Genomic DNA, 14,205 nt, shown 5'->3' with positions numbered 1-14,205 from the left:
TAAAAAAATGCTGAAAAGCAATGGAGAATCATTGAGGTCTGAGTGAAAATGATCAAAAATTTTTATGAGATTTTAATAATGATAAGGTCATCTCAAATCTAGAGTTTTCAGTCAAGATTAAAGAATATACTTGTTTTAACATTCATTCTATATTCTTAACATTCTTGTGTAGACTTGGCAGTCAGTTGGTCTTATTAAAGAAATGTAATGATTAAATAACATACTGGTTTGAAGTTTTATAGTAAGGTTGTAAGTTTACTAAGAAAAACATGAAGACTAAGAATACAGTAAAATGATATCAGGGTTGTGTTTTGTTTTTCAGAACATTTATGATTACCATCTTCTATAAGTCCAGCTTTTTCAAGAATTCGCTGAAGGAACCAAGTAGGATTTTCTTACATCATGACTTAATCTGAATGCAAGAACAAGAAATACGTTTTATCTCTAAATATAATGAAGGGCTGTGTGTAAACACAGACCCTGACTCAATTCTAATGAGCATTTTAGACATGAGTTTACATCGGCAAATGGGTTCAGATCGTGATCTTCAGTCTTCTGCTTCATCTGTGAGCTTGCCTTCAGTGAAAAAGGCACCCAAGAAGAGAAGAATTTCAATAGGCTCTCTGTTTCGGAGGAAAAAGGATAACAAACGTAAATCAAGGGAGCTAAATGGCGGGGTGGATGGAATTGCGAGCATTGAAAGTATACATTCTGAAATGTGTACTGATAAGAACTCCATTTTCTCTACAAATACCTCCTCTGACAATGGATTAACTTCTCTCAGCAAACAAATTGGAGACTTTATAGAGTGCCCTTTGTGCCTTCTGAGGCATTCTAAAGACCGATTTCCTGAGATAATGACTTGTCATCATAGATCTTGTGTGGATTGCTTACGACAATATCTAAGGATAGAAATATCTGAAAGCAGAGTTAATATCAGTTGCCCAGAATGTACTGAACGGTTTAATCCCCATGATATTCGCTTGATATTAAGTGATGATGTCTTGATGGAAAAATACGAAGAATTTATGCTTAGACGGTGGCTTGTTGCAGATCCTGATTGTAGGTGGTGTCCAGCTCCAGACTGTGGGTAAGATTTTTTTGGTTTTTCTTTAGAATTTTTTCTATGGATACAATAAAAATTAGCTATTACTCGAAAATCTTAACATGTCAGGTAATTCATTCATTCAGTAAGACAAACGTGTTTGAGTACATACCATGTGCCAGATACAGTGTTTTGATGCTAATGGCAAGAATCTTCTCTTACTCATTTTTATATTGTGTCTCCTCACATATTCACTTAAGAGCATTTTCAGAAGAAAAGGATAAGATGGTAGAGTACTAGGATCTAGTTCTGGGCAAAATTGATTTTCCCCATTCATTTGGAAAATTGTTCTTTTGGTATAGCAGATGAAATAATCAAGGGTTTTGTTTGCTTTCATTGGGAGGAATTCCTTTTGAAACATGTACACATGATATCTTAATGTGTGCCACAGTGTCATGTGTACAAGTTGGTATTATTACATAAGTATTGCTAATCTCAAGACCTGGAGGTTATGTAATACTTGAGTTGCCTCAAGTTATTTAATTACAAATACTACTTTGTTAACATTTATAATTTGCTTCAGTGTTTTTATGTTAACAGCATGTTCTTTTTATAGAGCATTTACTATGTACAGTTGTCATAACTAGGAATAAACAGTCATATGTTTTTTTAAGAATAACAAAAGCTGTAAATACTGCATGTTATTTAGCATACCATTAGTAAACCAGAGATTATGTATAAGCAAGAGTTGGGGAAAACCCAGAACTTCCAAGATTAATTTGGTATAATCAGAGACGAGGTTGGAATGTGAGTTTAATTTCTCAGACGAAGTTTCAGGATTTATTGTCCGAATCAAATCTATTATTGAAAGTGTGTTAAGTAGCAAATTTTTAGATTGCATTTAGCCTATATGCTGTAAGTTTATTTTATTATTACTTTTTTTAATTTTATTTAAATCCAAGTTATTTAACATGTAGTGAATGTACTAATAGTTTCAGGAGTAGAATTTAGTGATTCACCACTTAACATATAACACCCAGTGCTCATCCCAACAAGTGGTCTCTTTAATGCCCATCACCCATTTAGCCCACCCCACACCCTCCAGCAACCCTCAGGATGTTCTCTTATGAATTGCCCCTTCCTGTCTTGTTTTTATCTTAATTTTCCTTCCCTTCCCCCATGTTCATCTGTTTTGTTTCTTAAATTCCACATATGAGTGAAATCCTATGATATTTGTCTTTCTTTGACTTCTTTTACTTGGCATAATATGTTCTTGTTCCATGCATTTTGTTGTTAATGGCAAGATTTCATTCTTTTTGATCTCTAATATTTCATTGTATATGTATACTGCATCTTCTTTATTCATCAGTATGGATTGCATTCCATAATTTTGAATGAGAAAAGTACCAGCCTGTGCAAATCACAGCCAGTTTTCCTGGTATAACTAGCATTTAACTGTTCACCAAGGATTTCATTGTAATGTAAAGCATTAAAAATATTACCTCATTATTGAACATTTTATGATTTTATTAGTTGTGTGAAGGACTCAGAAATACTATTATCAGATTTGAACTATGCTCCCCTGTACTGCAGGAAGCTTGTACTAGACTATAAATAATAAAATAATATGTTAAAGATACAATCTAAACTAGGCCAATGTTGGCTGTGCTTCCAGGTGTATGATAGAAGCAAACTCTGGGATCCATGAAGAATTAAACTCTAAAGGAAAAAGATGGGAAGAAAATAGGGATAATGAACAATACCTTTAAATAACTCGAATAGGAGACCTTATCTTGTCAGAACAGCTTGGATACAGTTGTATCATTTGGTCCCCTGGACTCCTGTGCGAAGATTTCACTGTGCAAGTGTACACATTCATTAGATCTTAAGTTGGACAGCAAATGTTAGGTTATAAAAACAATTTTTTTAAAAATATTATAGCAAATATTTCTATAGCAAGGGTTCAGATAGTGAGGAATATGCATATATATTCTGCTTTGTCTGGAGAAAGAATATGGTTTTCTAACTATCTTTCATGGAACTCCAGGATAAGAAGTGCTTCACAAGTTCCTTCAGGCATTTAATAGATTTAAAAGAAAAAGTCTGTAAATGATGGAATGAATTAAAAAGCTTATGCATCAGAACCTTTGGCCCCAAGAGATTGAGACAATAAATCCTGGGCACAAACTGGTCACTAAATAGATCTATTCTCTTGTGCTGGGTTGATTGATCATATTGTCTGAATAGATACCAGCTGTATCAAACTAATAGAACACAACAGAAGGACTGACACAGATTGTATAAGAACTTGATTTTAGGGGAAACTTGCTAACCCAACTGGGAAAGGATTGATTTTTCAACATACAGAAAAATTGTGAAACTTAGCTCTTTGAGGGGGAAAAAATTAGATTGTTACCACATAATAACAGCAAAACAAAATCAAAACAGGTTACAAAGGAAAGTTTTATAAATCAAAGGAAAAATTTGAACTAAAAATACGGGTCTAAGAGTAGCTCAGCTACTGCCATTATTATTATTAAAATGGAATATATGTTTACCCTGTAACTTAGAAGTTCCACTCCTAGTGAAATACCTTGAAGAAACTTGCGTGTGTGCCAGGAGACATCTAGTTAGGAGACATGTTTAAGAAGGTTCATAATAGCAAACAAGAAAAAATGGTTCATTAAAAGTATAATTGATGAATATATTTAGTTTCATGGTTACCAGTTGAAAAGGAGGATGTGAACTTGAAGGGACAATCAAGGGGCTTCTAAAGCCACTGATAAATGAGGTAACCATAGGTTCTGATTTGCTCCCAGTGGTTTCAGTTTACACTTAACTGTACTGGTGTATTTTTTAATAGCATTAGTGCTGTCAAGTGTTCCACTTTAGGTTGTTAAGTATATGATCACTCTACTGATACTTTTCTTAGTTTATGTGGTAGATACAGGGGTATTCATTTTTATTAATAAGACGTTTTTGTATGTGTGACATTTTTCAGTAAAACTTAAAAGTATTTTATACTTTTGGTTACTTTTGCCCATTTTCTTCTCATTGAGACTTCATTGTTAAAGTAGGATTGCTTAATATTCTAAATATTTTTAAAAAATTAAATGTTAACTGAAGGATAAATATCATAAAATAATAGAAACACCTTCTTTACTAGATTCTGTTATTATGAAAACAACCACTTGATTGTGATTTAGGTTTAACAAAGAATTGGCCTTGATTAAGTTGACTGTAAGTTAATTTTTGGTTTGGTGGTAGTTAGTATTTTACCCACAAAAGACAAAGAAAACATGTCAACATAACTTTTATTTATGTATTTTCATGTAAATATTATTTATGCTATGTCTCAAGATTAAGAGCATATTTTATATACTTGATTACACTGTAAGCTTTATGGTTGCGTTATGTAGAAAATGTCATCCAGTAACAAAAAATGTATAAGTATACTTTGAGAACATGGACACTTGGGTGGCTCAGTTGGTTAAGTGTCTGACTTCAGCTCAGGTCATGATCCAGTTATGATCTCGTGGTTCGTGAGTTTGGGCTCCACATTGGGCTCTGTGCTGACAGCTCAGAGCCTGGAGCCTGCTTTAAATTCTGTGTCTCCCTCTCTCTCTCCCCACTGCCCCCCTGTCCCCACCACTTGCACTCTCTCTTTCTCTCTCAGAAGTAAATAAACATAAAAAAATTGAAAACCTAGAATGCTACATAAACCCTCATTAAAGGTTTCATTTTTACTTACTATGAGTATGTACAGATCTGAATTTGAATCTGTGTCCTATCATGTTATTATAAGAATTGGGATAGATCTTTAATTTTATTATTAGCGTAATTCCTAGCACACAGCAACCTTTTTATAGCTCTTACTGTTTCTCATGTCCATTTCTTAAGTTTTAATGTTTTTAAAGTCAGACAGCTACTCTTTGTGCCAGGTAGTAGAGATTTAATAATGAACAAACCCCAGAAATCTCTGCCCTCTTGGTACTTATTAAAATCTTTGGATCCACAGAGGGACTTTTTATATTTAATGTTTTATTTATTTTTGAGAGAGAGAGGATGCACAAGAGCAGGGGATGGGCAAAGAGAAAGGGAGACAGAGAGTCCCAACCAGATTCTGCACTCTCAGCACAGACTGTGAAATGGGGCACAAATCCACAAAGTGTGAGATCATTACCTGAGCTGAAACCAAGAGTTGGTTGCTTAACCGACTGAGCCACCAGCTGCCCCAGGACACTTTTTAACTTAAAATCCCATTTTTTATTTAAATCTGGCTTAAGGAGTACTGGTAAATATCTGATTGTCAGTAAGTCATAGAAATACTTAGCCAACTAAGACCATTGGCATGTATGTAGTATTTGTAAGATTTAATAGATGGAGGCAGAGACAGAGGAAAGAAAGAGACCAGGTTATGGAGCCAAGAAAGCCTTTATTGGGCTCTGCGATTCCCAGGCGAAGTTCCATGACCCCGGGAGTGGGGAGTCAGGGAAGTTGCGCCTGGTAGGTGATGGGCAGGGGTTTTTATGAGTGAGGGGGTTCTGGGTTTGATCTTGGGAGGGCAGATTATCAAATAAGGGCATTTCAGGGATGTGGCGGGATGGGATAGGTTGCCTCCTCTGTCAGGGTGATGGGAAGCTGGAGCTTCATGATTGGCTGTTTGCAAACTGGCGCTGGACCTTCCAAGTCTGCAGGCGAGGGTGGGGGTCGTTGGTGGACGGACTTCTCCAACCTAAAGCAGAATGGCCGCTTGGTCGCGACCTTAAGGTGACTCTTACAGTATTTAATCCCTTTCATTGTACAACACACTAGAAAGGCTTTTTTCTAGATATGCTGTTTGTGAAGTTATGAATTTTTCTTTTGCATTTGATAGTTATCAATATGACCATTTTCTGTGTCTGACATTAATTTTACTTAAACATGTAGTTTAACACACTTTGAGAAAGCAATATTGCCCTGAGCTAGAAAGAAAACCTGACCTGGTTTCTATTTGAGATCTCTCAGGGTTTCTGACCTAATATTCTTTCCACTCCTTTGAGGGCCAGGACAGATTAAGCTTGTCTAAAAGATACTATTTCTAAAAACTCCTCTTGAGAAGGAGCCAGACCTGTGTGTTATGATTTAACTAGAGTGAAGTTAGCTGGACTGCTTCTAGAATATGCAGTCTATACAGGTTCAGAGAAAAATCTGGCCATAGCTAAGGAGTGTTGGGGTGAGGAGGGGCACATGGGTAGGAAAGCATAAAACCTTTGTTGAATAAAAATATCTGATTACCTTCTGCCCAGGAGGCCTGGTTTATACATTATAGGCACATAGCAAAATGTTAGCATATTAGTTTTGGTCATCACTTGTTTCAATTGGCCACCCTTCTACCAGCACACATTATCCCTGTTATCTTATGTGAGTGCTTCTGACTTTGATGGGGAGCTTTGAATATATAGAAACATTTATTATACAAGAATATAATTAGGGGTGCCTGGGTGGCTCAGTTGTTTAAACAGGTGACTTCAGCTCAGGTTATGATCTCACAGTTCATGAGTTCAAGCCCCATGTTGAGCTTTGTGCTGACAGCTCAGAGCCTGGAGCCTGCTTCAGATACTGTGTCTCCCTCTCTGTCCCTCCCCTGCTAACAGTCTCTCTCTGTCTCTCAAAATTTAATAAACATTTAAATTAAAAACAAAACAATATAATTAATGTTTTAATAATGTCTATCAGCCCCTCAAGGGCAAAAAAAAAAAAGTATTTGAGTTCTCTTTGTAACCGTTGTTAACCCCACGCTCAATAAAGAGTTGTTGAATTAACCAATCTGACTATATGCCACAAACATAAATCATATATCTTAAGCATCCATAAAACATTGTAAACCACTGTGATCAGCTATAATCGGGTTTGTGTAATGTCTAACTGATTAGCTGATACTTAAATGATTCTACATAATTATTGTGGTGGAAGATACTGTTCATAAATTTTTAAAAATGGGGCTGTAGGCTTAGGAACTATACATTTTAAATTCAAATTTTAATATTTAAATATTTTAAATTCAGCTAATATCCATATAACTCTTATTTTCATTCTACAAAAGGGTTTTAGTCATAACTTGACCATCTTTTGACATGTTGGAAATGCTTTTGTAGGCTGACATTCTAGAAATATTATATAGAGAACAGATCCAACTTTGATTTTCTCCAGGGAAAACAAACACACATGACTTAGAAAACAGCAGGTTTTGTGTATAGGGAGCCATCATGAGTAAACCATGTTTCAGTGGAAGTTTTAATTCATAACTAGTGGTAAGTTGTATCTGTTAAAATAGACATTCATAAAAGTATTATTCCAAGAGTTTGAGTTTAGAGTTTGAAATGGCTTGAGCTGAGAGTTTGCTGTTTTTAAATTATTCTTCCTAAACACAAAGTTGATCTAGATAGATTTTAATAATTCAGTATATACTTCTGCTATTCCAGACATTGTTACGATACTAAGATTTCTGATGGAGTTTTATAGGAATCAATAAAAACATTTCCTCAAACCTTCATTCAGAACCAAGTTGATACGACGGGAGACAGGTCAGCTCTCTCTTACTAATTAGTCACCTGAAGAATGAATGTAGCTTTAGATGTGTAGCCACAATGGCTTGCTTCCACATTCCACCTCTGAATTAAACTTGTCTTCTCCAAATAGTCTGAGCAGCTCTCCATGTGCATGTAGGGGAAAACACAACAGAATTCGTCTTCTGTAGGAAGTAAGCAGCTTCTTAAAGAGGGAACCAGGAGATGAGCCTCACATTACCTAGACACTCTCCCAGATACATTAAGCGAGCTACTCCTTTCCCACAGAACAATAGTAACTTGTAGCAAATGGAAACATGACCCTGTTGATTTTGATATAAAACTTTACTTTTCCCCTTATCTGGATCAAATAGTCTGGGTATTTGTGATTGTTTTGTTTGTTCTCTAAATGTATTAAAGTTTTACCTTGGGGAGAGGGATATATCTTTGATTCCTGGATAATCTTTCTTTATTCTTCTTTCTCATTTTTTAATATTTTTATCGGGGACTGTTCTTTCTTGGGATTACATTTCATGTTAAGTATAAATTGTTCTTTTTACTTGTTCCTTCATGAGGAATTTGCTGTAGACAAAATATACTATCCTAGCTGGGATTCCTACTTCCTAAGTGTGATCGGTAGTGTAATTTGTAGAACTCTAGTCCTGTGAAACTCAACCAGGAAATAAACATCATGGTGAAATAAATTCTTGAAATCACTGTATACTTATCATTGGTATGTTAAAAAATTTTTTGAGAAAATCCTAGGATTAACAAAAACAATGAAAAAGTAATTTTGTATAGCATTTTCCTAACTTGACCATTGAATACTTTGTTAGCATAGACCTTCTTCTGTTCACTGATTGTGTTTCTGGAGAGACTGCCCTATCTCAATCCCTTTGTATCTTTCCCACTTTTTTCTTATCCCTCCACTTTTTTTTTTTTAAATTTTTTTGTTTTATTTATTTTTGATACTGAGACAGACAGAGCATGAGAGGGGGAGGGGAAGAGAAAGAAGGAGACACAGAACCGGAAGCAGGCTCCAGGCTCTGAGCTAGCCCTCAGCACAGAGCCTGACACGGGGCTCGAACCCACGAATGTGAGATCTGACCTGAGCCGAAGCCGGAGGCCTTAACCAACTGAGCCACCCAGGCGCCCCCCTCCACTTCTGCTAAATAGGGAGGTTTAAACATTTTAAGTAGGAGGGGTACCTGGGTGCCCAGTTGGTAAAGCATCCAACTTTTGATCTCAGCTGATGTCATGATCCCATGGATTTGTGAGTTTGAGCCCTCCTCCCTTGCTTGAATGATCTCTCTCTCTCTCAAAATGTGTGACTAAACTTAAAATTTTTTTAAGTAGAAAGGATAGAGATGAAAAGTAAGACTTGAGTTAAATAATGGATTATAGAAGGAAATAGAGTATCCTTTAAACCAAGATTTGGATACGGTTGAAGCCAAAGATTTTAGTGAACTCGTATTACTCACTTATCTCTGTGACATTCTGCTGAGGGTGTTCTTTTCCCATATAACACTTAACGCATCAGAGCAGAGAGACTCCTGAATATTTTCTTTAAAGGAAGCATTTTATATTTAATTTAGTTTTACTGTGTGCTTCCATTATAATATGAGAGCTGTTTTCCAATGGAAAGTAAGTTCAGCTCCCACACAGAGAAAATCATATTCAAAAGGCCTAACATTCTGTTTTCAAAAACATGTGAATGCTAGGTACATTTAATTCTTGTGTACTATAGAATATGCCAAACAAAGTTATTATTAGGATTGATTGTATATGAACATGAACATTAACATAGTAAGTACTCAATAACTGTTAGCATAGGAAAAAACTGATCGACTACCCTAACTTTTAATCATCAAAATATACATTCATGAAAACAGGATTATGAAAGGTAAACCTATTTTTCTTTGTGACTTGCACAGATTGAATGGGACTTGAATGTTTAGTTCTGGGGTTGGAATTCTTAGCTTTTCCATTTAAAAATACTGAGAAGTAGCATAAACCAAGTTTGATGTACTTTAGTTTTTTATGTACTTCATCTCCAATATTTGAGTACATATGATGTGCCATCAACAAATTCTTTTTCCCCCATCTCCCTCCTTTCCCTCCAACCTCTCTCTCTTCCCCTATATGCACGCACATGCGCACACGCACACACTCAAACACACAGGTTTATTTATATATCACAACTCTTTTTACTGTTATATCCTAATTTTTGAGATACATCTAACCTACATTTTCAACAAATGCCAGAAGACTAGATGTCAAATTAATATTGCTCCAAGGCCAACGTAAAATATCACTAATTATGGTATGATGAACGTATGGGATACAAAAATAAATTTAACATTTTATTTTTAAAAATCTCTAAAAAATAAATGTTAAGTGTTTGACATTATAGTGCAGGATGCTAGTCTACATGTCAGCTGTTCAGTTTGCTCCTGATAATTGTACTGCATATTTTAAAAATTCTAAGTAGAGATACTCAATACTTATAGCAGTTATTTTCAACAAGCTTCAGTCTCTAGACTCAAAACTGAAATAATTTTCATCTTAAAGCAATTTATGAAGCTGTTTGAAGTCTGATTATTGAGAATAAAATGTGTTTTGAGATTTGTTTTCTTGCCATACCCTTTTGTGTTTTCATGGATATTATACCAGATTTTGGAAATTCTCTTCTCATGAAATTTTATTATACTTTATTTTTTAAATGTTTGTTCATTTTTGTGAGGGGGAGAGAGCACATGTGACATTAGGGGAAGGGCAGAGAGGATGGGGTGTGGGGTGGAAGTGGGGGACAAAGGATCTGAAGCAGGCTCTGTGCTGACAGCAGAGAGCCTGATGTGGGGTTCAAACTCATGAACTGTGAGATCATGAGCTGAGCCAAAGTCAGTTGCTTAACCAACTGAGCCACCCATATGTTGCATCTTGTCATGAAATTTTAAAATGGCAAAGTTGTGGGGCGCTCAGTCGGTTCAGTGGCCGGCTTCAGCTCAGGTCATGATCTTGTGGTTCATGTGTTCGAGCCCCGCATCAGGCTCTGTGCTGACAGCTCAGAGCCTGGAGCCTGCTTCAGATTCTGTAGCTCCCCCCCCACCCCTCCCCCTCTCATGCTGTGTGTCTCTCTCAAAAAATAAACCTAAAATTTTTTTTATATGTCAAAGTTGACAGTCCTTTTTTAATTTTCTTGTCAAAACATGAAGAATTCTCTAATAAGGACTTTTTCTTAAACGACTCATAGCTTAAATCATTAAAAAAAGTATGTTAGTTCTTAAAAGTTTTGTTTAGTGATATAGTAGTATACTGAACAACCTTCTATAGAGTTAGAATTATGATATAACCTAATTTCTTCTTTAAATTTAATTTTATTATTTTTTTAGAGCACAAGCAGGAGAGAGGGGCAGAGGGAAAGAGAGGGAGAATAAATCGTAAACAGGCTTTATGTTCAGTGTGGAGCCCAACACCAGGCTTGATCCCACAACTATGAGATTGTGACCTAAACTGAAATCAAGAGTCTGATGCATAATGTTAGAGTGAGCCACCCAGGCGCCCTGATATAACCCAGTTTCTATTCATCTACCTCATATATTTTTATAAATAACTATGTACCCAGAAAAGCTATATTTTTCCTAAATTTAGTTTTAGCACTCAGTATGTTCGTACTAACTGGCATTCTGTTTCCCTATTTAATTATTTGAAAGTGCTTAAATTCTTAAATTTGGCTTTCATAGTCAGCACTAATGATTACTGCATTTTATTCTTCCAACATAATGTACATTTATATTTCAGTTGTCCAGTAAAATTTGACTGATTTATACTCCAGTTGTCTGGTAAAATTTCACCATATAAAGCCATAAGATTTTTATTCTGCCTACTTATTATTCATAGAATGCCTACTTATGGTTATTTTTAAATGAGTATTCAGATACTAATATTCAATCTAAAATGACATACATTATTTATATTGATGTAGAAAGGATAGTAACTTGTATGATCACCTGGTCATTAATTAAACGCAGGTGCAGAGGTACTAGAAATGTCATCGAAATGGTGAATTGCTTATTTGGCATTCTGAAGATCAAGGCTAAAGGTGAAGTTGATTTTGGCTAATTCCTGAGCCTAAGTCAAACTTCTTGAGTCCCTGTTCTATTTTTGGGAAAACTTAGTTGTAGGGAGATTATGTAATTTACATGAACCTATACAGACAATAAGGGGTGGAAGTGGAATTTGGACCAAGTAACCTAAATTTTTCTTCTGTCTTTATAATTGTGACCTTAAAAAAAAGTTGATTTTAGCATCATTGTCCCCTGCACACACACAGATTTCCCTGTGTCCCTTTTCTTCCTTCTTTCCTTCAAGAAAAGCTAGGATAGAAAAGAGTTTTAAAAGAGAAAGTAATTTCCTTTTCCATGAAATTACTACTTTAAAGACTGCCTAGGATTATAATTTGTAGAAGAAAAAGTGTAGAGTCATTGAGGACTTTTTTCTTCTTATTGAGAATGCAGTGAGTAAGCCTTCAGGGAAATTAAACTTTTGCTAAATTACCTGATGCTGATATATAAATTGCCTTTAATTCAATCATGCTTGAACATTTTATGATAGACAGTGGTAATTGCAGAATTGGTCTATCAAAAATAAAATGGAATTTAAGATGTAAAATTTAAGTTTAAAGGGTAAGATATAAGATACTAAGGGAGCAAAGGATCCAAAGGCGGAGGAACTTCCTGACTATTTAAACTTTACAATTTTATCCATTATTTTGAAATTTAATAAAAATCTCAGTGAAATTTAATAAAAAATTAATTACTATTTAAGTTTTACTACCAAAGGAACTATGGAAACTCCCCTAAATTTCCAGGCAAAAGGAAATGTTTGACATTTACAAATCTTATATGTAAATAAGACTTGTGTGTGTCTTTGCTTTCAAAGGGAACTAGAACCCCCTAGACATTTTTTTATTGTAAACTTTCATTGAGATTATTGTAGATTCGTGTGTAATTATAAGAAATAATAGAGAAATCGTGTGTATCCTTCACAGTTTGCCCCAATGGTACCATTTTACAAAGCTATAAAACATCACCACAAGCAGGATATTGGCATTGATATAATCTACCAATCTTATATAAATTTCCCCAGTTTTACTTGTACTTACTGGTGAGTGTATGTATATTTTGTCATATATCATTTTATCATTGTACATCATTGTATTCACTGCCATGGTCAAGGTACTGAACTGTTCTATCACAACGAAGATGCCTCCTGTTGTTCTTTTACAAATAGATCCACCTCTCTCATACCCTGTTGCCTCCTCTGCCACATCCCTAACCTGTGGCCACCTCTAGTCAGTTTTTCATTTCTAAAATTTTGTCATTTTAAAAATGTTGTATAAATGGAATCATACACTATATATAACTTTGAGATTGACTTTTTTCACTCAGCATAATTCCTCAGAGATGTATCATAGTTGTTAAGTGTATCAATAGTACTTTTTGTTCTTGAGTAGTACTCCATGGTATATATGCACCCTAGTTTGTTTAACCATTGACCTGTTGAAGAAGGACATCTAGACTGTTTCTGGTTTTTGGCTGTTACAAATAAAGCTGCTGTAGATATTTGTATACTTGTTTGAACTAAGTTTTCATTTTTCTGGGATAAATGTCCAAGAGTGCCCAGAATTTATTTTAAGTATGAAATTATTAAAGTGCCAAAAATATTAACTTAGAGAATAGGTATTAGGGCTAGTCCTGAATCTACTACTCTGTCTTTTATCTGAAGTGAAAACATAAATTTCCTAATTGAAAAATTCAAGTTTATGTGCTTCTTGATAGGACATTGGCACCAAAGGTCACTTTTAGCATGTCTTAGAAACATTAATATGAGAATTTATGCATAAACACAAGATAATAACAAAACCTAAGAATTGGTAGTTTGCCATTCACTTATAGGTATAGCTGATTCACAGTTGTATTTTAAATAGGTAATATTTTTATCTTTCTTATTTTCAAAGTGACAAGTCATTATAAATACCAGAAATGTATAGGGGTGCCTGGGTGGCTCAGTCAGTTAAGTGTCCAACTTTGGCTCAGGTCATGATCTCACAACTTGTGAGTTGGAACCCCACACGGGGCTCTGTGCTGACAGCTCAGAGCCTGGAGCCTGCTTTGGATTCTGTGTCTCCCTCTCTCTCTGCCCCAACCCCCCTCAAAATAAATAAGCATTGAAAAAAATTTTTAAATCAGAAATGTATAAATATATAAAGAAGAAAATTAGAACTCTAATACCAGCAAAACTGCTGTCAAGATTTTTGGTGTTTTTCCTTCTAGTGTTTTCTGTGAGTCTATAATACTCATTGAATAGAATTTTTATAAAATAGGAATTAAGTTAACTATACAGTTTGCCATCTTAGTTAATAATTGAACTTTAAAAATGTTCTGAGCCATTTATATGTCTTCATTTGTGAATTGTTCACCTTTTCCCCATTTTTATATTGATGAGATAGAGTTTATGACTATTGGGTCATGCATAAATAGAAAACTTTTTCAGGAATCACATTTAAGTTGGCTGATTGTTTTACCTAATATCTCTTCTTTTATGTCACAT

General features: G+C 35.0%; 1 protein-coding gene across 1 annotated transcript in view; it reads left to right on the top strand.

Annotated features, from left to right (window-relative positions):
• The window catches only part of RNF19A (ring finger protein 19A, RBR E3 ubiquitin protein ligase), a 56,900-nt gene that overhangs the window by 23,861 nt on the left and 18,834 nt on the right, over positions 1–14,205 (top strand). The window contains exon 2 of the mRNA XM_029923718.1: positions 323–1,090. Coding sequence (XP_029779578.1) covers positions 417–1,090 — 674 coding nt within the window. The 5' untranslated portion in view covers positions 323–416. The remainder of the gene's footprint in view (positions 1–322; positions 1,091–14,205) is intronic.

This window comes from Suricata suricatta, chromosome 15, assembly GCF_006229205.1.
Source record: "Suricata suricatta isolate VVHF042 chromosome 15, meerkat_22Aug2017_6uvM2_HiC, whole genome shotgun sequence".
NCBI lineage: Eukaryota > Metazoa > Chordata > Mammalia > Carnivora > Herpestidae > Suricata > Suricata suricatta.
The sequence above is the reverse complement of the archived record's forward strand: the minus strand, read 5'-3'. Positions and strand labels throughout refer to the sequence as shown.